At 40.0% G+C, this 24,180-nt stretch overlaps 1 protein-coding gene across 3 annotated transcripts; it reads right to left on the bottom strand.

Moving 5' to 3' along the window:
• Positions 1–2,927: 2,927 nt before the first annotated feature.
• tsnax (translin-associated factor X) lies at positions 2,928–24,056 on the bottom strand. 3 transcript variants are annotated; one of them, XM_028602759.1, is made up of 6 exons: positions 23,967–24,056; positions 11,454–11,543; positions 11,226–11,340; positions 10,825–10,955; positions 4,981–5,102; positions 2,928–3,568 (listed from the first exon to the last, which is right to left on the bottom strand). In XM_028602759.1, exons 1-6 carry the CDS (start codon positions 23,971–23,973, stop codon positions 3,191–3,193), a joined length of 843 nt encoding a protein of 280 aa, XP_028458560.1. In that variant the 5' UTR covers positions 23,974–24,056; the 3' UTR covers positions 2,928–3,190. The 3 variants fall into 3 exon arrangements, with proteins under 3 accessions (XP_028458560.1, XP_028458561.1, XP_028458559.1); XM_028602760.1 differs by lacking the exon at positions 23,967–24,056 and adding an exon at positions 12,277–12,820 and having other exon boundaries at positions 4,993–5,102; XM_028602758.1 differs by lacking the exon at positions 23,967–24,056 and adding an exon at positions 12,277–12,820.
• Between the last annotated feature and the right edge of the window lie 124 nt (positions 24,057–24,180).

Raw genomic sequence — 24,180 nt, forward strand, 5'->3', positions numbered from 1 at the left:
TTATAATTATGGCCCAGGTTGACCAATAGCCTAACCCGTGACAGACCTGTGAACCAATCACAAGAGATTTTTCTTGTATAAAAGTAGTGGTTTCATCCAATAGCGAGTGAGGAAATTCCAGCCAGGCCAGACGTTCTCTGACCAGGCTCCTATTCTTATTCTAATTAGATCCATTAACACCTCCGCGGGGGCTCTCCACATACGTCATGGTTCGTTTCCGACAATTTGTGGCACAGACGAACATGACGTTCGCAGCCTGTAAATTGCAAGGGGGTAAGCTTTGCTTCAGAACTCAAGCCTTCTATGGCGCCATTTTGTTGCTAACTGTTAGCATTCCACTGACCGCCATTTTTTTTTTACGTCACTTGACTGCGAATAACTTTACATCAGAAATGTTTGAAGACTATTTGTCCGTTGTTTAGTTCCAAAGAAACACGACAATGTATAAAAGGCTTCATTACCTTGTACCTCACGTTATAGCTCCGTAGCAGACGTTTTTGTAAAAATAAGCTAACGATTGTGTCATAACCAAGTGACTTACTGTCGCATAGTAGAGGAATTACCGTATAGTACAGGAGAAGCTCGCAGGCAGTTTCGACCTACATGAGCTGTTTAGGTTTAATTACTAATGTTAACTAGCATGTTAGTTAGCAATAATTAGCCTGTGCCCATGTTATCTCCTTACATACACCTACACTCTCCGTATCTGTAAGATTGGGAATGATTGAGATTTCTCTTGGCACAGCTACCAGAAGACTTACAACTTTCAGACACGTTGCTCACGTCACATTTACGTTGTCTCTCTCAGTTGGAGGCTGCGCAGTAAAGCAAGAGATCACCGGAAAAGTGCTTCTAATAGCCTTTACTGGTCTCCCTCCAGAGCAACGGGGTCTATTGGTCCATTATATACTGTCTATGGTAAATTATCGATAACTGCCGAAAATTAGGGGATTTCCGGGCGTTTACAGGCATTTACGGGGACGGAAATCCCACTTTTCATGCAGTGTATTGTCAGGATTCTGATTGGCTAACGTGGGCTTGAGCTTCTCGTTACACTGCCACCTACAGGTCTGGCGTGCTCTTGACTGCATTGACGGCATATATACACGGGTATATATACACAAACACTTTTCTGAAAACCGAGAGGTTGAAATGTCCGTTTATGAAAATAGCCGGCCACGTGTAAACGTAGCATCAGTGAGTCAGCATGCACAATACCAGGGCCTCTCCTAAGTGGAATGCAGCCATCATTAATGGTTTTGAATACACCTGTGCTTTTCCTACTACGACATGTCAACATATCTGCCCTGAAAAAGGTCTATTGGGTGCACGTATTTGGTGGGGGTGGGGTTTAGGGGTCCTCCCTCAAGGAAATTATAATTCCAATTACATTTTTGGAACATTATTATTACCATCTGTGTCTTAATCGCTGGAAAGACAAAACTTGCTAAAGAAGTCCACACATTTTGTCAGTTTCAATGTTCACATTGATTTTGCATTCATTGAGCCCAAATCGGCTTGGGTGCTGCGTCTAAGCCTTACAATGGAAGGGAAAACCACTGACTATCTCCTTTCCATTTTTCCTGCTAGTATGTGCATGTTGTCTGCCATCCAACCCCATTTGCTGCAAATATCTATTTAAAATTGAAAAAGCTGTTTTAGTTTTCTTGATACATTTTATAATTTCCACACGTCCATGTTGCAGCTCCCAATCACTAATTGCTACAACTGAATGGTGATTCAACCTACATGTTGGTCATGAGAGCTTCTTATTTGCTGTTTAAAATTATTTTATTCTTTATATACAGTCTGTGTGCTCTCTCACGCTACACAGAAAAGTTAATTTCTTTTAAATGAAAAATAAAAACTGGGTAGTTAGCATGAGCACAGAGTCTTTCTAAGACCCATTTGAATACAATTTAAATATACACTACAAATACACGCTACATGCCATCCAATTGATATGTTCCTTGGTTGCTTAATTGATTGACACACCTGTCTCTCAGACTACCTTGATACAATTCAACAACCCATTAAAAAGTTGATCAAATAAAATGTGTACAATAAAGACAGAAAAACAAAACCACTCCTTTCAACAGGAATAGAAGATTGTGGTTGTCCATAGGTAGTACTGATATTGGCCACCAGATGGCAGACTTAAATTACATTCAAACCCTTTCTCTCTCAGTCTATATGAAATTGCATCTAGAGCAGTGAAATGACAGATGATCTTATTTGTGTACAAATACGAAACTATTACCAACAAAATACCAGATGTCTTACATTTTCATACGTAAAGCAGGATTAATCAGAGACAGATGATTGAGGAGATGATTTAGGCAAGAAGATGCCATTATTTTAGGAAGGTGACGATATGAGCAATTGCAGGCCATGAAACAGCTGCTGTCCAGGATAGAGACTAGAAAACCTACACGGGGGCAGTTACGACAGACACAAGTAACACTTTCTCTTAAGTTAACTCTCGTGTCCTCAAACATGAGTAAGAGCTTCAGTTACTGATTATAGAGTATGCACATTACTCTGTGGCCATCCATGAACACTGCTGAATTGTTTATCTGGATGGTAATAATCACCACCATCAGATGATGAGGAAACAGCAGGAAGATATCAGTTATGTGCCAGGAATACTCTCAGCATGCTCCAAAATGTATGTCAGTGCAGCGTGGTGAGGATTGTTTAACGGTGGAATGAGGGGTAATGGGTTGCGTGTGAGTGTGTGTGCGTGCCAGCCAGAGAATAGGCACGTACAATGTACAAAGGTCACAATGTTCCTACTCCACACAGCATGCAAGTGAGTGCAGTGAGTGCGGCAATGGTTCTACCTTAGATTATCTGTTTGATGGGGGGGAGGCAGAGAGAAAAAAACCACACTATCAAAGCAGCCTAAAGATTGGGAGAGCATGGCATATTTGGCACAGAACTTTTATTCATGCAAAACAACGGAGGTCATCAGATCTTTATCAAAGAAAAATAATCAATTGTCTATTGTAACACTGTTTTTATTGTAGTAACAAAAACAAAATTTAACCAGCGTGTCACGAACCATATCAAACAACAAATCATCATCAAATCCCATTAAAAATGCATACAAACATCAAACTGGAGCGAAACGGAAGCAGACGAGGACGCCATAGATTACATCAACAATGCTGAGGAAGCTGTGCAGGACTTAAACCACTCCTTCCTCCGGGTCGAGAAGTGTGGTCCTACTGGAGAACACGTCAGCCAGCATGTGTTTGGGGATTTCCGAGCCGCGGACACGCAGAGCGTAGCAGGCGTCCTCCACTTTGCCCAGGCTCTGTCGCAGCGTGTGCAGCTTCTTGGACACCTCGTATGGCCCCGTGTTCCCGATGTAGGAGAAGCCGTCGTGGATCTGCCGCAGGAACTGGCTCAGCTGGAAGGGCGTGTCAATGTCGCCGTTGCCCACGCTGCTGATGCACATCCGCATCAGCTCGCCGGTCAGGTCGGCCACGCCGAGCAGGTAGTCAGAGGGCGTCACCTGGAAGGTCAGGACCTGACCTCCCGGCTGCAGGGCTTCAGCTGAGCCCTGAGATGAAAAGCACGATGATGAAAGAATAGAAAAATCAAAAAAAAAGCTAATTATTTTTACAAAGATTATGAACACTTTTTGAGATCATTGAGAACAGATTGTGCACAGAAATGTTTATCCCAACACAAGATTGATGGTGACAACAATATTTACAAGATGTGTAGCCCTGCTTCTAGTAGAAGCCCTGGGCTACAAATAACCAAAGTCCAGTTCTTCTCGAGGCATGATGATGCTTTTCTACTAAATGTTCAAGGTTCAAGCAATTTTCCTACAACAACAACAACAACAGGCACCCATCATCTTTGCAAATAGCAGGCTGACTGGATAAAATGCCATAATGACACATAATGATTATAAATGCAGTACATAGTAACACCCAATGTTCCCTTTGTGTGACGTTACCACTGCTTTGAAAGGAACTGTAAAATGATGTAAAATGAACATACAAAAACGATGCTTTTCTTAAAGCTGTTTTAACCTTTGGACAAAGCCAGGCTGAGCTGAGCCTAGTGTTGTTTTTGGCGGCCGGTTTTAATTTTAGTTTTAGTCTAGTCTTTGTGTCAAGCTGTCATTTTAGTTTTTATTAGTTTTAGTCACGTTCATTCTCTTTTTAGTCTAGTCAAGTTTCAGTCGACTAAAAGGCTGAGCATTTTAGTCTCATTTTAGTCAGAATTATCCATGACTATTTTAGTCTAGTTTTAGTCGACGGAAATTGATGAGATTTAGTCTAGTTTTAGTCAATGAAAATTGTATTTTAGTCTCTTTTTAGTAATGCAATTCTATTTAATCCAGTCAACTAGTAGTATAGACAAGGGATGCTTAGTACACACAGAGTCAGTCAGGTAGGAACTAAGAACCCACACACTCTCTCACACAAATAAACACACGCGGCTTGAGGAAGTAACGTCGCCTGCGTCTGCGCAGACATTTTAGACATCATAGTTTTTATTTTGTAAACCACATTTACTCTCGTTTTTATTCGTCAACAATATTGCATTATACATTTAATTATAGTCATCGTCACGTGACCAGCATTTACGCTGCGTCTTGTCTTGTTTTCGTCACGTGACAAAGGTTCGCTGCCGACGATATTTAGTCATAATTTTCGTTGACGAAAAACAACACTAGCTGAGCCCCTGTTGGCTGTAGCTTCGTATTCAGCGTACATACATGAAAGTGGTATATATCGCCTCACGGCCAGAAAGCGAATAATGGTATTTCTCAAAATGTTGAACTATACTTTTAAATCTTGTTAAGTTTATTTGAAAAAAAATAAATAATAAAAAGACATTTCTTACTCTTCTGTCTGTACTGCAGCCATGACATGGACTAATACGGAGTTGGTTTTGCTAAATGAAATGACAAAACAAAAACATGTAGCTTAACCACAAAGTCTTGTCTAAATGTACCTTTGGCTCTACCTTCTCTGTCCTCATGAACACCAGTCTGGCGTTGATCTCCTCCAGGCTGATAAGGCTGCGATGGCGGATATAGTGCAGGAAAGAAACAGCCTCCACGTACTCCTGAATCCCTAAAGCAAAATGACATTCAAAACAATCACTAAAAAACATTGGAAAATACATCCAAATATTTCACTGCTGCAGGATCTGAAAGTGTTTTCAGGTACGGTGGGGCGTCTTTATTTTCTCCATTTATTTGGATTTGTTATTTACTAAAAATGACCACTATTACTAAAAAGGAGGTCAACTATGTATCAAATGAGCATAGCACGTAGAGTGTGTATAAACACTACATGGTATCTGTACAGTGTAGATCACAGATGTAGATAATGATTCAAATAAAACCTGCTTCCTGTCGCTGTCTTTTGATTGAACAACAGTGGCCATTTTTTGGAGCAGGCTGAGATGACCCCTCGTTTGTTTTCTGGCCCTGTGTAAACAACAATCAAATAATCACAGGACGGAAGACTTTGTGTCTGAAGTTTACTTTCGGAGCGGCAATTGAACTTCAAAGGGCCTCCTATCTCAGCGTGGCTAACCGCAGAGTGCTACAGAGAGGCGAGAGGAGAATGTGCTTCATCGCCACTTAATTTACCTTGACTTGACTTGACGGTTTACTCATTATGAATTATTAAAGGGCCCACTGAAATATTTTCTCAATCGGCTTCTTACTCTGAGCAATGGAGTGCGACATAAACACACTTTCTGCCAAATGTACAACAGTTTGCTTGTTTCAGATGAGAGATTTCTGGTCATTTTAATTCCACATTGCGTAGACATGCGTTTACATTCCTACCGACTGATGTGAACAGACTCTGTTTTATGTCCGCAGCATCCCTGTGCTATTTTTAGCTCAGGGAAAGAAGTGGGTTCATCAGGCTAACAGCACTGCACCTGAAAGTCTTCCCAGGAGCTGCACCCTTGGTAAGCAGAGTGAGGTATGTAATATTAGGTTGGAAAATGTTGACTTCATGATCTCTAACTTACTGTTAAAGTAAAATGATTGCGCCTGTTATTTTGCACGTACTTCAGGATGTTGCGATTATTAGGACAGTTTTTGACTTTTAAACTTGTCACTAATTATACCATAAGGATGTTTTTTTTTTATTACTTTTTCCTAAGATTTTTGCTTATTTAGTCATAAATATTTACAGTACTTAATATAAATACTTGGTTAATACTTACATTGTCAATGTTGTCGGGCTTTGAATGAACTGCTTATTAAAAGGGACTTTATCCTATTCTCATGAAGGAAAGTACAAGTAGTCATTTTCGACTCATTTTTCAGAACCTTTATCAACAACAACAACAAAAAAACACTACAAACATCTAAACATTGCCAATGGCCCCACAGCTGTGACCCTGGACTTAGAGTGAATACAACTCAGTCTGAGGCAGACAGGATATGACATGAAAAGGTTACGCAGGCTTTGAGGCAGGCAGGCGGAGTTCAGTTCCTGAGCTTACTGCCAGAAGCGGTTTGTGTTATTGGAAAAAAAAAAAAAAAAAAAAAAAAAACATGACTATAGATGTCTAAACAATAACTCATGGAAAACTCAACTGGAAACTGGAAGGATTTTAGTGGAACACAGGTTGAAAACGTTGAGGGCTGAGTGTGTGTATAGCCGGACTGGATGAGATGATGAATGGAACACAGATGATTTACAGATTAATTGAGCTTAATGTTTGACCACAGAGTGGTTCGCCATGGGAAAAGCCCCACCGCTACGCTTGTGCACAGTCTCATAGCCGCAAGATGGGTACAGCTAAAGAGCTTATCAAAGAGCCGCGCAGCCCTGTTATCAGTGGCAATTATGTTCACATTTAGCCCGCAATATCCTTAACGGTCCTTATGTAAAAAAAACTAAAACACACCCATTAAATATGCCTGGATACTTCTCGTCCAGCCAAGATTATTTGGAGAGTCCGTGAAGCGAGCCCAGATTCAATCTAATCTAATAAAGACGATAAAAATGGGGGGATGGAAGCGTCTAATTGTTGGGGACTGCCACTGGTCACGTCGCCGAGGATGCAGTGCTGATTCCTGAGTGACCACAATCTAAAAATGACTTCCCCAGCTGCTAGATAACGGCTCACCCTCGCTCCCAGTAATGTTTTTCTCCAAAACACTGCAGACACTTTGGCTACGCTAACAAAAAACTGATACGGGAGAACAAGTTTATCAGAGGGTGTGTCTATCATGTCCAGGGCCTGCATTAAGGTCACGCTCTCACACTATCAGTGACTTTGCAATCAATCTAAAGCACAAATGGGACGATTGAGGCGATAGCGGAACAGCACAGATCATTTGAAGGGAAAGGTTTTGACTCATTTGCAGGAGCTTGTTTGTCAATTCAGGAATGTATTATTATTATAAGATGGGGAGACAGCTTTTATTAAGGCTGGAAGACTCCAGGGGAACCATCTTTTTATTCAGCTACACAAGGTGGCCTTGTTAGACAAGATCTCATTCAGCACGAGAGATAGGATTGATCGGCATGTTATCAAATAGGGAGGGTTTTTGAACTTGTAATGGATAATGCAGGACAATTAGGACTCTTTTTGAATTACAATAAAAGGTAAATGAGATGAGAATTTCTTATTTAACACTGAAAGACAGATTTATGGAAAGAAGGATATTTGTATGCAGCTTTGTGGGTACATGTGTACTAGATGTGTCTAAATCTGTATAAGCATATGTTTACGTTCGTTCATGCGAGTAGCTAAGTATGGGCATATGCATATATAGGGATTAGAACTAAATTCAAAGTACAGCCGAAATGGCATGAGTTTTGCAGGTATTTGGTCATGAAACCAAAGTATTGGAAAAACTAAAAGATTGTCACCTGCTGATGGTGCTAGATGAAATGTTAAGAAGTCCCCAGAGTTAATATAAAACAATCTGAGGGTGCATTAATGTCTGTACAAAGTGTCATGGCATCTCCAACAACTGTTGAGATAGATTTAGTCTGGACCGATGTGGTGGACCGACCGCCATCCCTAGAGACACACTGCTGGAAAGGCCAAAAAGTTTGCTTGTTGTCTTTTTGTACATGGCTCTACATCCTAGCTACTTATTTATGCTAGAATATTCATGTTTCTCACTAACTGGATATAAACCTATATCTAAGATTATTTATTCATCTGTAATGATTCATCTGAATCATTACACTTAATTAAGTCACTTAAGATGGGGAAAGAAATAGTGCTTGACACTTGCACAACTCCTCCGAATTTTAAATTTTTTTTTTAATGCAACAATACAGACACTGAACTGGGAAGTTCAAAATGTCCAATTTGTGATTAAAAAAAAATCCTCTTTGCTTATTGAGTAAGCCAAAGACAATGACTAAAGGATTTGAAGTTGATGGCATGGTATCTTTGCCGAATTATTTTTCTGAAAACTTAAAAGGATTGCGAAGATCCAGGACTTAGCCAAAAAATTTGAACATCCTTCTCAGTCCCTCCCCGCTTTCCGCTAAAGCCCAAAATGGTCTCCTAAGCCACTCCCCCCACAAGGGAGAATGAAAGCATGTGCATGACACGCAATTAGACACCCCTCCTGGCCCCGATTGGTCCATCTGAACAGGGAGTGGTGGATTTTTGCTAATTGCACTACAGGCTGTAGGTGGTGCCAGATAAATTTTTTGAATTACCTGCTTCATGTAGTTCTATTCAAACATAGGGTCAGTTTCAGCAAATATGACAGAAAGTTATTTTTATAAGTCTTACCTACTGCACCTTTAATTTTGAACGTTTTTTATATGCACTCTCATGCAGACCTTCAATATTATAAGATAATAAAACAATCACAGAGTTTATTTAAGGGCTTATTATTTGTCTTTCTTAAAGGGGTGATAGAATGATTATATAGAGTATTTCACACTGTTCCTTATGGTCTCCTAATGGGATATGTAACATTGGTTGGGCTGAAAATGGCCTGGTTGATATTTTATTGGCCCTTATGCATCCCTGGGTTTTGGCCCTATTTGTAACAAGAGCTTTTCTTCCAAATATGGTATGCTCGTGAATATTTAGATGAGCTGCGCGCTGATTGTTTGAGTGAATTGCCATACGAAGACATTAGAGATGCGTGCTGATTGGTGGAGCGAATCCCCAATACACACACATTTGAGAAGCGACAGAATCTCATATTCCAGACACTACAATGTTTCCTTACCAAATTCACGTCTGGCCTGTTGTGTGACAGTGAGAGCGCGGTCAGCGAGCTTGTTACACCATCAATCTCTTAACACAAGTTACACACATTATGTCACGCCACTTAGCTATACAACATATACCTAAATGTCTTATAAAGCTAACGACGGTGTCCGATTTCAAGTTAATGAATATTTGTGAAGTTTAGCTAGGTGTTTAGTTAGCTGCGACTGTCCCTTCAATCCTATCTATGTGTAGCTACAAATCACGGATAGTTAACTTCATTTTAGTCGTAATTCGAATATATTTACAGTTAAATTCAAGTTAATGAATATTTGTGAACTGTAAGGGTTTCGTTAGCTGCGACTGTCCCTTCAATTCTATGTGTACAGATTGCGGCTAGTTAGCTTCATTTTTGGTCGTAATTAGAGTATATTTAGCTACAGTTTGAATTTCGTCACGCCACTTATACATCTAACTAAATGTTTTATAAAGCTAACAACGGTGTCCGATTTCAAGTTAATGAATTGTGAACTGTAAGGGTTTCGTTAGCTGCGACTGTCCCTTCAATCCTATGTGTACAGATTGGGGCTAGTTAGCTTCATTTTTGGTTGTAATTTGAGTATATTTACAGTTTGAATTTCGTCACGCCACTTATACAACATCTAACTAAATGTTTTATAAAGCTAACAACGGTGTACGATTTCAAGTTAATGAATATTTGTGAATTTCAGAGGAATTCTAAGAGGAGGCTAGCTAGCTCTCATTGATAAAGCTACATCCAGCAGCATGCTCTATCAATGAGACTCGCGGACAAGCGGCGTTTATTTCCCCAATCGTTTGTTTAAATAACTCAACACATTATAATTACACACATTAAAAGATTAACTGGAACCTGTGGTAAGAGATTGCTGGCGTAACAAGCTTGCTGACCGCGCTCTCACTCACATACACCGGGCATTTAGCTAGCAGGAAGAAGGGAGATGCAGGCCCTGGAGCTCTGTCAGGGCAGGGGCATTTGGTTGTCTATTACCCCAAGAGACGGTGACTTTGCGCGGGTATGGAGTGTTGTGGACTGCCAGTCGTGACGGAGCTCCAAGTACCTCAGAGCAGGCCGGGGTCTGTGAAGGAACGCAGGCCGGGCGGCTAGGCAGCAACACAGGCAGCACCGGCGCTGGACTCCGACACACAGTCCGACAAAATTTGCAATTAGCCATCCATTTTCGTAAAGCGGCCCATATTTGAGCTTTACATAGTTGATTTCTCGCATAAAATTTTTGTAATGGAATAGCAGAGATCTGCGTGACCTAGCTAGATTCATAAGACTACCTGATCCCAGGTCAGTTGTGTAGCCTATGTAAATGTTGGGGCGTGACCGTTCTCTTAATACGCCCATGGGCTGACAAAGGTTCCGGTTTTTGGGAGGTTGACGTCAACTTCCAGCTTTGTTGAGATTCGCCCGTTTTCAGCATCAGTTTCAAAATATGAGATTTTCATAGTAAAGGGGTGTCAGTGGGACTTTGAGCTTCTATGTATGTCCTATTTACCAACCGGTCGTTATTCAACTATGACAGGGTAAAATCAGTTTTGCATTCTAGCACCCCTTTAAACAAAAAAGGGTCTACGGAATCTCACCTGCTGTGAAAGCTCTGTGAAACTGAAAGATGTCCTCTCCTCTGAGCTCTTCAGCAATTTGACCGATTTTCTGCCTGACTGCATCCAGTTTCACATCTGCTTCATTCAGAATATCCTCTGCATTTGGTACACTTCCAATCCAAAGAATAAAACAGATTAACATTTTGAAATGCAACATACACATTACTTTAAAATCCTCTTTAAAACAGAAGTTACATTGGGTTATTCCAATGCTTTGGGACAGTCCTTATGTACCAACACAAACAACGGTTTCCAGGAACTGGAAAACAGATTTCTTTAAGTTTAATTAAAACTAAAGCCACTTTAATAGCTGTAAAATAAATTATTTTTTTCCAAACTAAACTGCACAAATGAACATGTCTTGTAACAGTAGTATATACCTGGTCACTCTATGTAAAAGAAAAATGGTCCTCTTGCTTTCGATGGTGACGTCTCGACTGATCTTGACAAGACGCTCATATTTGTCGTGTTTGGTGTCAAGCTCCTGTTGGAAAACTTAAGAGACAGAAACAGAAAGTTTAGTTCAAGTACTGATGTCCTAGCTCACATGAAATACCGCAAATATGTGTGGGTGGAAAATGCAATCAAAATGCTGGAGATGCAGTCACCTTTGAAAGCAGCAATGACAGGTGAGGATGGGTTGGCACTCGCATCACGGTCCTGCACTGCATCAGCATTTCTCCGGGGACATCCTTCACCTGACATGAGGCAAAAGTCAGCTGATACTGCAGTTTGGGTTCATTTTCTTTCTACTGGCATGGTCAAATTAAAGAGGCACTCCAGCGATTTTGCACATGTAGATCAGTTTAGTCGTTTTTAGTCATTTTGGCTTGTGCTGAAGACGTAATTATTTAATATAAAGTCTGTGTTACAAACTGTGGGTATGGAATTTGAAACACAAAATCAAATATGGATACCTGCCGATTTTCTTAGTTTTTTTATGACAGTTAAGTGACTTAGTGTCTTGGGCTTTGGACTGCTGGTCAGACATATCAAGCTACTTGCAGATATAGCTTTGGGTTTCCGGCATTTGTTTCTAGTCTTACGTTTTTGTAGAACAAATTATGAATGAACTAAACGAGACAATAGTGGGCTGATTCATCATTAAATGAAAATAACTGATAGTTGGGTTATAGCTGTCATTGCTAGGACCACCACTTCTACTACTAACAAATGACTTCTCTTGAGCTAACGTTGCAGTGTGATCTTGGCAAACAGTGGTGTAATAGCAGTGAGGCAGTTTAGACATCAATATTCAAATCCTTTCACTGCAGTCTTAACAGCTAACGTGAGCATACCGCATGTTATGTTAGCTTGAGGTTTACAGGCGTTACATCCCATGCTGCTGATGACAACAACCAACAGGAACGTTACAACTTGCTTAATAACGTTGTTATTCTTAGTTAGCCAAGTCTCAGAAACTGGACTTACCTTCTCGCCTATTCATGCCTTCAGTGTTGCAATGTCTGCTTTTAATAAATGTAACTACTGTAAGCTCGGTTAGGGTTGTATATGCACTGATTTAGCTAGCCTCTGAAGGTGCTGCCGACCAACTGTAACAAGGCAGAATACTTTACATCTGTCATGGATTATCTAGCTAGGTCACCACACAAAACAGCGCCGTTTACATATGCAAGTTACCATCTCTGACCGAGAATAGGGACACTGAATAAAGTATCAATTCCCTACAATGCGAAATAAATCTTGTTTATTGTTTTTAATAACAGGCATCCATGCGGTCCTCATAACTAGCGGGGCTTTTGCGCTATTTACACGCGTAGCAGGAAATGAAAAGTGCATTCTTCTTCTTCCTCTTCTTCTTTTTCTTCTTCTGTTGGCTTTCCGGCAGACTAGATGCCTCGTGGCATATTGCTGCCTCCCACAGGACATTTTATGCACCAGTCAAAAGTATTGTCAGCTTCAGTGGAGTAGTCCTGTCGCAGAGATGTAATCCATGACGGCTTCCACTATCTCACATTTATATTCAGTGGGATTTAATAAGTCTCTCAATGTCATGTGCTGTATTCCCATGTGACATAGCGCAGTGGACAAGTGTCCTCTTTCATCTTTGTACCGAAGACTGTCCAAAAGTACATGTTGCACAGTTTGTTTTTGTTTGCAGGTTCTACACAATCCATCTTCATGTTTACCCATCTTTGCCAGATCCCATGCAAGACCACAATGGCCGAGTCTAAGCCTTGTCATTATGACGGAGTGTCTTCTGCCTTTTACCAAATAACCTTGCTCTGCCGGTACCTTATCTTGAATTGAAAAATAATGACGGCCCCTCTTTTCCTTTTCCCACTTCCTCTGCTACACTGCTATAGAATTTTTCTTAATGACAGACCGGCACTCAGATATCCCAACACATACCCTTAACTCAATTTCTCTTTTCAGTGCCATTTTAGCTGCCTTATCTGCTGTCTCATTCCCCTCTACCCCAACATGAGCAGGCACCCACAGAAATCCCACCAATCCTCCAACCTTCTCGATCTTATACAATAGAGCCATCACTTCCATAACCAGGTCTGGCCTGGCTCCCCATTTGCTTCCTATCAGAGTTTTTAAAACTGAAGCCGAATCTGAACATATGACTGCTCTCCTTGGCAGCACTTCCTCCACCCACTGTAGTGCCCAAATTATAGCTATTAGCTCTGTTGTATAAACCAATACCCCATCAGACAGTCGTTTGAGCTGTACAATTCCTAATTGAGGAATATAAAAAGCAAAGCCAGACTTCCCAGTTTGTGGATCTTGACATCCATCTGTGTAAATCTGAAGATAAGACTCCCAATGCTCACCCAGCCTTTGTTTAACCAACCCTGGACATTAACCACCTTCAAGATGTTTAAATTTTCCAATATACTGAAGTCTATGTCTGGGGTGGGCAGCATCCAAGGCGGTATAACTGCCCAGTACACCTGCGGGGCCACACCTGCCTCTCCCAGTCCCAGTTTCTCCACCTTTTTGCTGATGTTAAATAAAAAACACTCTTTCTTCCTTTTCTCTGCTGCCCACTCCCAAGCATTATTCAGAACTGATATTGTTGGGTGCTCTTCTTTGTATCCCCACAATTTAACAACATACTGCATTGCCAGTTTCTCTCGTCGAATTGACAATGGCCTTTCCCCCATCTCAACCAGTAAAGCTGGAACTGGGGTTGTACGAAGAGCCCCACAACATATCCTCAGAGCCTTGGCCTGTATTACATCCAGTTTCTTTAAGTGTGATTCAGCTGCTGTTCCATAACATATACAACCATCGTCTAGTCTTGACCTTATCATTGCTCTGTAAATCATTAGTAGCGAATCCCTGTCAGCACCCCATGTACTACCTGAGAGGGAACGCATAATATTTATCACTTTCTCACACTTATTAATAACATTATTGATCTGTATTCCCCATGTTAGTCTCTCATCAAAGTGCACACCCAGGAATTTGAAATCTTTAACCCTTGCAATTGCTTGTCCAAAAATAAACAAACCATTACATTCACTTTTCTTGTTGCCAAATATTACATATTTAGATTTATCTACTGATATTTTAAATCCTCACTTTTCACCCCAGCTAGTTACCCTGTTTAGGGCTACCTGTATTCGTTCAATAGTTTGTTTGATATTTCTGCCCCTTTTCCAGATGGTCCCGTCATCTGCATACAGGGAAAGTCCATAACTGGTCCCAATATCCTGAAAAATATCACTTATCATAATGTTAAATAGAAGTGGACTAATCACACTGCCCTGGGGCGTTCCATTTTCCACCTTTGTACCATCAGAAAAATAATTTCCAACCCTGACGTGAATTCTCCTGTTCTTCAAAAAATCTTGTATCCAATTAAGCATCCGCCCTCTGATTCCAGCCTCATAGAGCTTTATAACTAGCCCCTCTTTCCATAACATGTCACAGGCCTTTTCAATGTCAAGAAATACTGGCACTAGGGCTTCTTTATTTACCATGGCTTTCTTAATATTGCTGTCAAGGGAAAGCCCAGCATCCATGGTACTTCTCCCTCTACGAAAGCCACTATGTACAGGAGTAAACCATCTGTCCTTCTCTAATTTATACATTAATCTGTCTGTAACCATTCTTTCCATTACTTTACATAACACTGAAGTAAGTGCAATAGGCCTATACGATCCTGCCTTAGATGCGCCTTCCCTGGTTTTAATATTGGGACCACCACTGCTTGTTTCCAGGAGCTAGGAAGAGTTCCCTCTTGCCATATATAATTGATCAACGACAGAAATTCCTCCAACACTAGATCACTCAGTTTATTAAGTAGATCATAGCTAATACCATCCTTTCCTGGAGCTGTAGATCTCCCTTTACCTATTGCTCTATGCAGTTTTTCTAATGAGAAAAAGACATTACAAATATCAGAATTATCTTCATTTACCTCTAGTTTCAACCTGTTTGGCTCCAAAGTCTCATTTCGCTTTCTTATACCTTCCTCGCCAATATTAGCTCCACTGTGAACAGCTTTAAATTTATTTTCATACATTTTAGCTTTATCCAAATCACTTGTAGCAAACATGCCCTCCTCCTCTAACATTGGCATTTTCTTTATCCTAATAATTCCTGACATTGACATACAATGCACTACCCGCCATATTTCCGTTACTGACGTCTCTACCCTTAGTTTGCCACAGTAGTTCCTCCAGCACTCTTTTTTTGCAATCTTAATCACTCGTCTTGCCTTAGCCCTAAACATTTTGTATTCTATTGCATTATACTCTGTCGGGCCCCTTCTTAATTTTCTATAAGCCAAGTTCCTATCCCTCACTGCTTTATCACAGGCCCTGTTCCACCATGGGACACTCACTTTCGCTTTATGGCTTTTCTTTAAAGGAATGCATTCATATGCTCTACTTAATATCATTGAACATAAACTATTGTTCCACTCATCTATCGTTACCTCCCCATTTACATTATCAAGGCCACTATCACATCTGCTAGAGAACTTCCCCCAGTCTGCCTTGTTATAATTAAAATATTCTGGTCTTGCTTGCTCTTCAGTTAACAAAGTTTTCCCAAACCTCAAAAGTATTGGAAAGTGATCACTGCCCATTGTGTACATTACATGTCATTTAGCTGACGCTTTTATCCAAAGCGACTTACAATTCTTACATATCAGAGGACACACACCTCTGGAGCAACTAGGAGTTAAGCATCTTGCTCAGGGACACATTGGTTGATGTATCGCAGTGGGAATCAAACCCGGGTCTACCGCACCAAAGGCATGTGACAGATCCACTGCGCCATCACCACCTATCCATGCAATCCCCTTCCCCTACCCTTGCCAATTAACTGGACGCCATTGCTAAATCTATACATGAAACTGCCCCGGTCTTAATTTCAAACCTAGTTGGGCGGCCATCATTCACACAAACCAACCCATGCCTGTCCATAAAATCCTCCACTGTTCTCCCATTATTATCTTTCATTCTACTACCCCAAAGAGGATTATGCGCATTAAAATTGCCTACGCATATAACCGGTGGCCCTATTTGTTCCCTGACCTCCTCCAGTTCTACCATGCTGATTTGCAAGCACGGATTAAAAAATGTACTATATTTACCCACCTATGCTCTCCCCATACCCTCACAACCACACACTCTAGAGAAGACTCAATTTCCACCCTCTGGTACAGCACATCAGATCTTACAAATGTTGCACACCCTCCTCCTGATTTTTCCTTTCGATCCTGTCTACACGATTCATACCCTGGCACCACAAAGTCTAAACAAGGTTTGAGCCATGTTTCCTGAACACACAATAAAGCTGGTTTGTACTCTCCTTTAAATACATCCACAAATCTTTTAAACTCCTGCCCATTTGCAATTAGACTCCTTGCGTTCCATTGCAATATGTAAAACATCAACAGATTAATTATCATCATGTTCATTCTCATTCATTTCCACCTCTTTACCTTTGTCCTCACTCCTACCTATGGGCCCCTTCCCCTCTCCCTCCCTCTCTCCTGCTCCACCATCTTCTGTCTCATGAACGTGTGCAACTCCTCTGGGTCTAGTTCTACCTCCTCAAGAAACCTTTCAGCAGCATCTACCACAATCTTAATTGCATCTGATCTCTTGGTTATATTTCTAGCTGCCCATATCACATCTACCATAAATGCAAGAAGTGGTTTCTTTTCCTGTATCTGCACTATTCCCCTTTTATTCAGCAGTGCAGGGACACTGGTCCCCACACTTGTCCCCCCTCTGGCCTGTCAGCTACCCCTGAGCCCTTCACTTTCCCCAACGCCTCTGCATAAGACATGATCCCTCCAGCTCTAACCTTTTCCACTTCCACAGCTGTTATATGACACCCACACCCCTTGAAGGAAGTTATGTGGTTACCACCACAATTACAACACTTTGTTTCCACAACCTGGCCCTGCGCCAAGTCATGATCTTCCCCACAATTCCCCCTTTCCTATTCCCTCTGCATGCAGCTGCCACATGTCCAAACCGTTGACACTTGTAGCATCGCAATGGAGGACGTCTGTACTTTCTCACTGGGAAACTCATATACCCCATGTATACTTATGTTGGCATGGTTTCTTGCTTAAAGATAAGCAACACAGCTGGGCCATCTTTTTGAAACCTACGGGCAGACTCAATCTCAGCTCCCTGTAAATGCTTAACTATGTCACTCTCAGTAATGTCAGAACTATTACTCCCTTAACATCTCTACCTGTAGGAACAAAGCATTCAATTGACCTATTCATTAGATGGCGAACTTTCATAGCACTTGTTCTTTGGCCTTCTGTTTTGCAAAAAATCTGAAAATTTCCATTTCTCAACATTCTCACATTAAGTATACTTCCCATTGTATCCTTTATGTCATCAGACAGTCTGAGGGGGTTTACAGCTTTATCACTCTTATCTTTAAATTTAGCAACAAACATAAATCCTCCTTCAACATCAAGTTTTGACATCTTTCTATAGTCTTGGTCCTCGTCCCCGTCACTTGATCTATAAGACCTGTCCCTTTTCTTGCCATCTTCACTCTGTCCATTACCCTTCCTCCTTTGGCTACCTCCCGAAGCCATCCCAACGGTAGCCTATCCCTTCACCGGGGAGCCTTGGTTGGATTCAGTCCAAAACCTACTAATAGTCCGTAAACGTAGACTGCCGTAGCTCCAAACTGTCAAAAAGTATAAACTCGTCAATAGTAGGCCTAAACGCTGATTCAAACCGACCGCCGCTAACGCTTCCTGATCCGTCACTCCACGGTCCACACCAACGTAATATTAACGATTCTGTAACTGATAATCCGAAGACCATAGCTGACTTCTGTTCGGACTTCTATAGAAATTTAAACAAATCGAATTACTGCCATCATTCAACCACTACATTCTAGAACAATTTTACCGTCACACCAATCTCTCAAGATAATAGGAAACTCTGCGATGACCCTATAACCTTGCAGGAAATCACATTTGCAATTGAACATTGTAAAACTAACAAATCTCCTGGAGTTGATGGCCTCTCTGCAGAGTTTTATGGGGCTTTTACACAAGATTTAGCTCCCTTTCTACTTGAAGTGATTTTAGAAAGTGTTGAAAAAGGTTCTCTACCTCCTTCACTTAATGTTTTATGTAAAGCACTTTGAATTGCCCTGTTGCTGAAATGTGCTATATAAATAAAGCTGCCTTGCCTTGCCTTGCCTTCACTGACCCAAGGTTTAATTACATTAATCCCTAAACCCCAAAAAAGATCCACTGTTTATTGATAATTGGCGACCTATTTCATTACTCAACACTGACTACAAAATTTTTGCCTCAATCATCGCAAAACGATTAAAAAATGTTTTAGACCCTATTATTGATGAAGTCCAATCAGGATTCATGAGAAAAAGACATATCTCTAACAATATTTGGCTTGTCTTAGATATAATTGATTATTCATATTTATGTCCTGACGATAGTTTTATCTTTTTCTTGGACTTCTATAAAGCCTTTGACACAGTAGAACATAACTTCATATTTCAAACTATTGAGAAATTTGGTTTTGGTGAATTTTTCTGTAAAGCTGTTAGAACAATGTACTACAAAGGCAATAGCTCTATCAGAGTAAAAAATGGGACATCACTGAGATTTGACTTGCAAAGAGGCATCTGGCAGGTCTGCCCTGCATCTCCCTATTCATTTTATGTACACAACTTCTTTCCACCCATATTAAAAATAGTGCCTTAAAAGGAATTTCAATTGCAGAAAGAGAAGTTATCCTCACCCAACTAGCAGATGATACTACTTTATTTTAAAAAAATGCCAGCCAAGTGCCAATCAAAACAATAGAATTATTTTCCGCAGCTTCTGGACTCTGCTTGAATCTGAAGAAATGTGAACTTTTTTCCCTTAAAGAAAGCGACACCTCTCAGATCTGTAACATACCAATCAAGGATAAGATTACTTATCTAGGGATTACTATAATGAAAAATGGGAGAGATGCTCTGAAAACTTTAACTTGATTAGTGATAAGACAAAGAAAAAGCTTAATCAATGGCTGCAGAGAGACTTATCCTTGAAAGGACGAGTATTGTTGACTAAAGCAGAAGGTTTATCCCGTCTTACCTATGCAGCTATCCCCTTATTTGTCAACAAAAAGCTCTGTAATTCCATTGATAAATTACTTTTCAATTTTATTTGGAAAAACAAGACGCATTATGTGAAAAAATATGTAATTATGAACATCTTTGAACGTGGTGGTCTTAACTTTCTTGATTATAGAACCCTTAATAATACTTTCAAAATAAATTGGATAAAGCAGTTTCTAATGAATCCCACTTCTACATGGAATTTTATACCTAGCTATATTTTCTCTAAAATTGGTGGTCTTGAATATTTACTTTTGTGTGATTATAAAATAGAAAAAAATCTATTTTTTAGTTTGTGAAAGTTTATCTAAATTCCACAAACAAATGCTCTTAGCATGGTCATTAATCTACAAACATAATTTCTCCCCACATAGGTGCTTCATCTGGAATAATCAGTTTATTAAATTCAAGAATAAATCTTTATTCTATAAAACTTGGTTTGATAATAACATTATTCTAGTGTCCCAACTACTAAATGGTAATGGATCATTGCTGAATTATTCTGAATGTATTCATACTTTTGGCATTCCAATCACCATCTAAACCATCTATGACTAAAAAAATAAGAAAGCTGCTAAAACCATTCAGTTATGCTATTTTTTTAAGATTTTTATTTGAATCTCCCCCTGGCTCTGTGTTTTTTTCTGTATTAATGACTGATTGTTTATGCTGTACTGTACTGTTTGTATCGTATAGTTTTAATAAAGATTGTTTATAAAAAAATAAAAATAAAAAAAACGTGATATTAGGCTCGTTCGAGATTAGCCAGATCTGCGCAGAATCGATCACCGGCGATCGCCGCCCAATGCATGCCGGTTAGATTTGTGTCCGACTTGATCCCAAGGGGGTAAGCTTCGCTTCAGAACTCGAGCCATCATGGCGCCATTTTGTTGCTAACTGGCCATCACCTCCTGTTAGCATTCCGCTGACCGCCATTTTTTTTTTACGTCACTTGACTGCGAATAACTTTACATCTGAAGCGTTTAAATACTCTATTTGTCCATTGTTTAGTTCCAAAGAAACACAACAATGTATAAAAGGCTTCATTACCTTGTACCTCACGTTATGGCTCCGTAGCAGACGTTTTTGTAAAAATAAGCTAACGATTGTGTCATAACCAAGTGACTTACTGTCGCATAGTAGAGGAATTACCGTATAGTACAGGAGAAGCTCGCAGGCAGTTTCGACTTATATGAGATGTTTAGGTTTAATTACTAATGTTAACTAGCATGTTAGTGATCAATAATTAGCCTGTGCCCATGTTATCTCCTTACATCCACCTACAGTCTCCGTATCTGTAAGATTGGGAATGATTGAGATTTCTCTTGGCACAGCTACCAGAAGACTTACAACTTTCAGACACGTTGCTCACGTCACATTTACGTTGTCTCTCTCAGTTGGAGGCTGCGCAGTAAAGCTGGCCATCACCGGAAAAGTGCTTCTAATAGCCTTCACTGGTCTCCGTCCAGAGCAACGGGGTCTATTGGTCCATTATATACTGTCTATGCTTGATCCCGCCTTGCTCTGACGTCATGCACACATGGGCAACGATAATCTCACGAGACCAAGGCGGCCGCAGTTCTGAGACGCAGGTAGCGCAGTTGCTTTTCACCAACTGCAAGAACCAGGCGGACGCAGGTGGACCCAGGGCATGCTGGGAAACGCCGGCCTCTCAGCTGATCGAACAGCTGATTGGTTCAGAATCGACTTAACATGCCGACGTTTTATATAAACGTTTTATTGATTTTGAATCGGAGGAATTGTAACTGCTATTTGTCTGATTTAAAAGCTTATTCTGTACAGAACACCTGTAGTGAGGTTTATAGTTATGTTTAGAAGTCTGAGAGACTAAATCTGTCCAGATTACAGATCATCTACAGTCTGTTGTTAATTAAAATCAGCAACAGATCACATGTAGAGAATTTTGACAGCTACTCTGTCATAATAAAATCAACTGGAGACTGTGTAGGAGCTGATATACGGGTCTGATAACATTTTATTAAATCGGAATCGGACCACAGTGTTTGTGTCACTTCCTGTTCAGCCTGAAGGCTGCTGGAATCAGCTGGAAAACTGTCCGACTTGAGAGCGGACTTCTGTCACCGCCCCCCGCTGCTGCCGCCTGCTCTCGTCTACTTTACAGGCGAGGCGCAGTTCATCTCGAACGAGCCTACTGACAACGTAAATGTGACGTGAGCAACGTGTCTGAAAGTTGTAAGTCTTCTGGTAGCTGTGACAAGAGAAATCTCAATCATTTCCAATCTTACAGAGACGGAGAGTGTAGGTATATGTAAGGAAATAACATAAGCACAGGCTAATTATTGCTAATTAAACCTAAACAGCTAATGTAAGTCGAAACTGCCTGCGAGCTTCGCCTGTACTATACGGTAATTCCTCTACTGTGCGACAGTAAGTCACTTGGTTATGACACAATCGTTAGCTTATTTTTACAAAAACGTCTGCTACGGAGCTATAACGTGAGGTACAATGTAATGGAGCCTTTTATACATTGTCGTGTTTCTTTAGAAATAAACAATGGACAAATAGAGTCTTTAAACGCTTCAGATGTAAAGTTATTCGTAGTCAAGTGACGTAAAAAAAAATGGCGGTCAGTGTCATGCTAACAAGAGGTGATCGCTTCGTAGCAACAAAATGGCGCCATCGGAGGTTCGCGTTCTGAAGCGAAGCTTTTACCCCCTTGATGTCAACCCACGGCTGCCATCATAGCTGAGCCTACAACACGACGTCATCCGAAAAGTGCATTATGGGAGATGTAGTTTTATATAGATATTTTTAATGCACAATCAAAAAGGCACGTTATTCAAGACATATTTAACAGATTGCAACAAACAAACAAAAACAATATGTACATACTGTTGGTGTATACCTGTGTTCTTTAAATGGAAAAATAATGACCGAGCGAGAGATATCAATAACAAACAAAAGGAAATCACAGGACAGAGATAAATAATAGTGAAATAAAAAATAAGAAAAACACAAGTGGTCAGTCAGGAATTCGGGTAGGCTACATATACATTTATACAGGTGTAAGGCTTTTCGAATTTTCAAAATATTACACATATTTTTTTATATAGTATTATTTTTGTTTAAATATCAAGCTAAAATATTATTTTTTTTTAATTATTATTATGGGAGATGTAGTAACATAACAGAATGTGGCATTAAGTTTATTGCAACATTTCTTCAACTTACTAAAGTCATATTTGCTGATTTGTTTATTCATATAATTAAAAACTGTTACAAATAATTTTAACTATTTAAATTATTTTTTTTTTTTTAGATAAAACTTGTCCTGGAATATTACAAATGACATGTTTGTACGTGTGTTTAATTTTTTTTTATGAAGCATTTAGGGTCATGCATGATTGATTGTTGCAGATACTATATCTACTAATTAAAGGCATGTTTATGTATTCAATATGAAGTGAATTAAAAATCCAAATTGAGCAAGATATTTCAGACTGCCACCCTAGAATGGCCTGAGTCATTTGTTGCTATTAAAGTAGCTACAGTATGTTTCATCCAACCTTTCTTGATCAGATTACTGTACTCGCCTCTCTCCTGTAACCCCTCCTCCTGGGACTCCTGCAGACTGTGTACGTGCCACACGAGTGGTACAAACTTTAACTTGCGCTTTGCCGCCGCACAGCACACTCCCTGTATTTCAAACTCCGATTTCATTTATCTGATGAGTGATAGACCCTAGTATATAATGATATATTCAGCTGAATATAAGTTGATGTTTTTCAGAAAAAACAATTTAAAATGTGTTACAATATGCATTCCGATAGTCGATTTAAGTCCCCTCTCAACCGCAATCATGAGCCTCATAACCGCCTACCAACTCATTAATCCGTCTATCACAACACCAGCAACATCTTTATGCAAAATATTCTTTTGTTGTGTGATAGGAATTCCACACATGCAAGCCAGGAATGAGGGCAAAACACACTGATGATGACGTTGACTAATGATGCCTTCATGTACTACCCTCAAACTCTTACATTAAAGCTTTCGAACTTCAAGGGTTTTTGTAATATGTAGGTTTACTAAATCCCTCTGTTTCCCTTCTGTTAACGTATATAGTTCTAAAGTGGTGGTTTAACAATACAGACCATTTACTTAAGTAAAATAAGCAACACCAAATATACTTCATTACAAGTAAAAGTGCTGCATTCAAAAGTTTACTTAAGTGGGCTATACCTACAGATGTATTAGACCCTATCAGCAAACTAATCTTAAGTATCAACAATAAAAGTATCATCATGCAAGACATTCAATTGTTCAACATTGTATGATTTTTTTGTAGGCTAGGCCTATATAATGTTTAATATTATTGGATAAATGCACTGTGTAAGCAGGCTTGTAGTAAGGGAGCTAGTAGGTGGAGCTAATTTATATATTTTAAACTGTTGGGCAGTTTAATCAGCAATTAATCAGAATGTATACAGTTATAAAGTATTAAATTGAAATGCTCAAGAAAAGTAGCCTACAAATACCTTCCATTTGTAGGCTAGGCTACTGAGTAAATGTACTTCCCTCCACTGCCTGTATGTCAGTGGACATGATTATAGAGAATAATCACTGAGGCTGCACGACTGGAGCCGACGGGTCTAGTCAAGATGACTTTTCTATTGATTGACCAGAGGCGGACTTTATCATACACGAACAAGGACATGCTCCCTGATTAAATGCTTCCACGTGTTTCGAGTC

This window comes from Perca flavescens, chromosome 17 (genome assembly GCF_004354835.1).
Source record: "Perca flavescens isolate YP-PL-M2 chromosome 17, PFLA_1.0, whole genome shotgun sequence".
Classification (NCBI taxonomy): domain Eukaryota; kingdom Metazoa; phylum Chordata; class Actinopteri; order Perciformes; family Percidae; genus Perca; species Perca flavescens.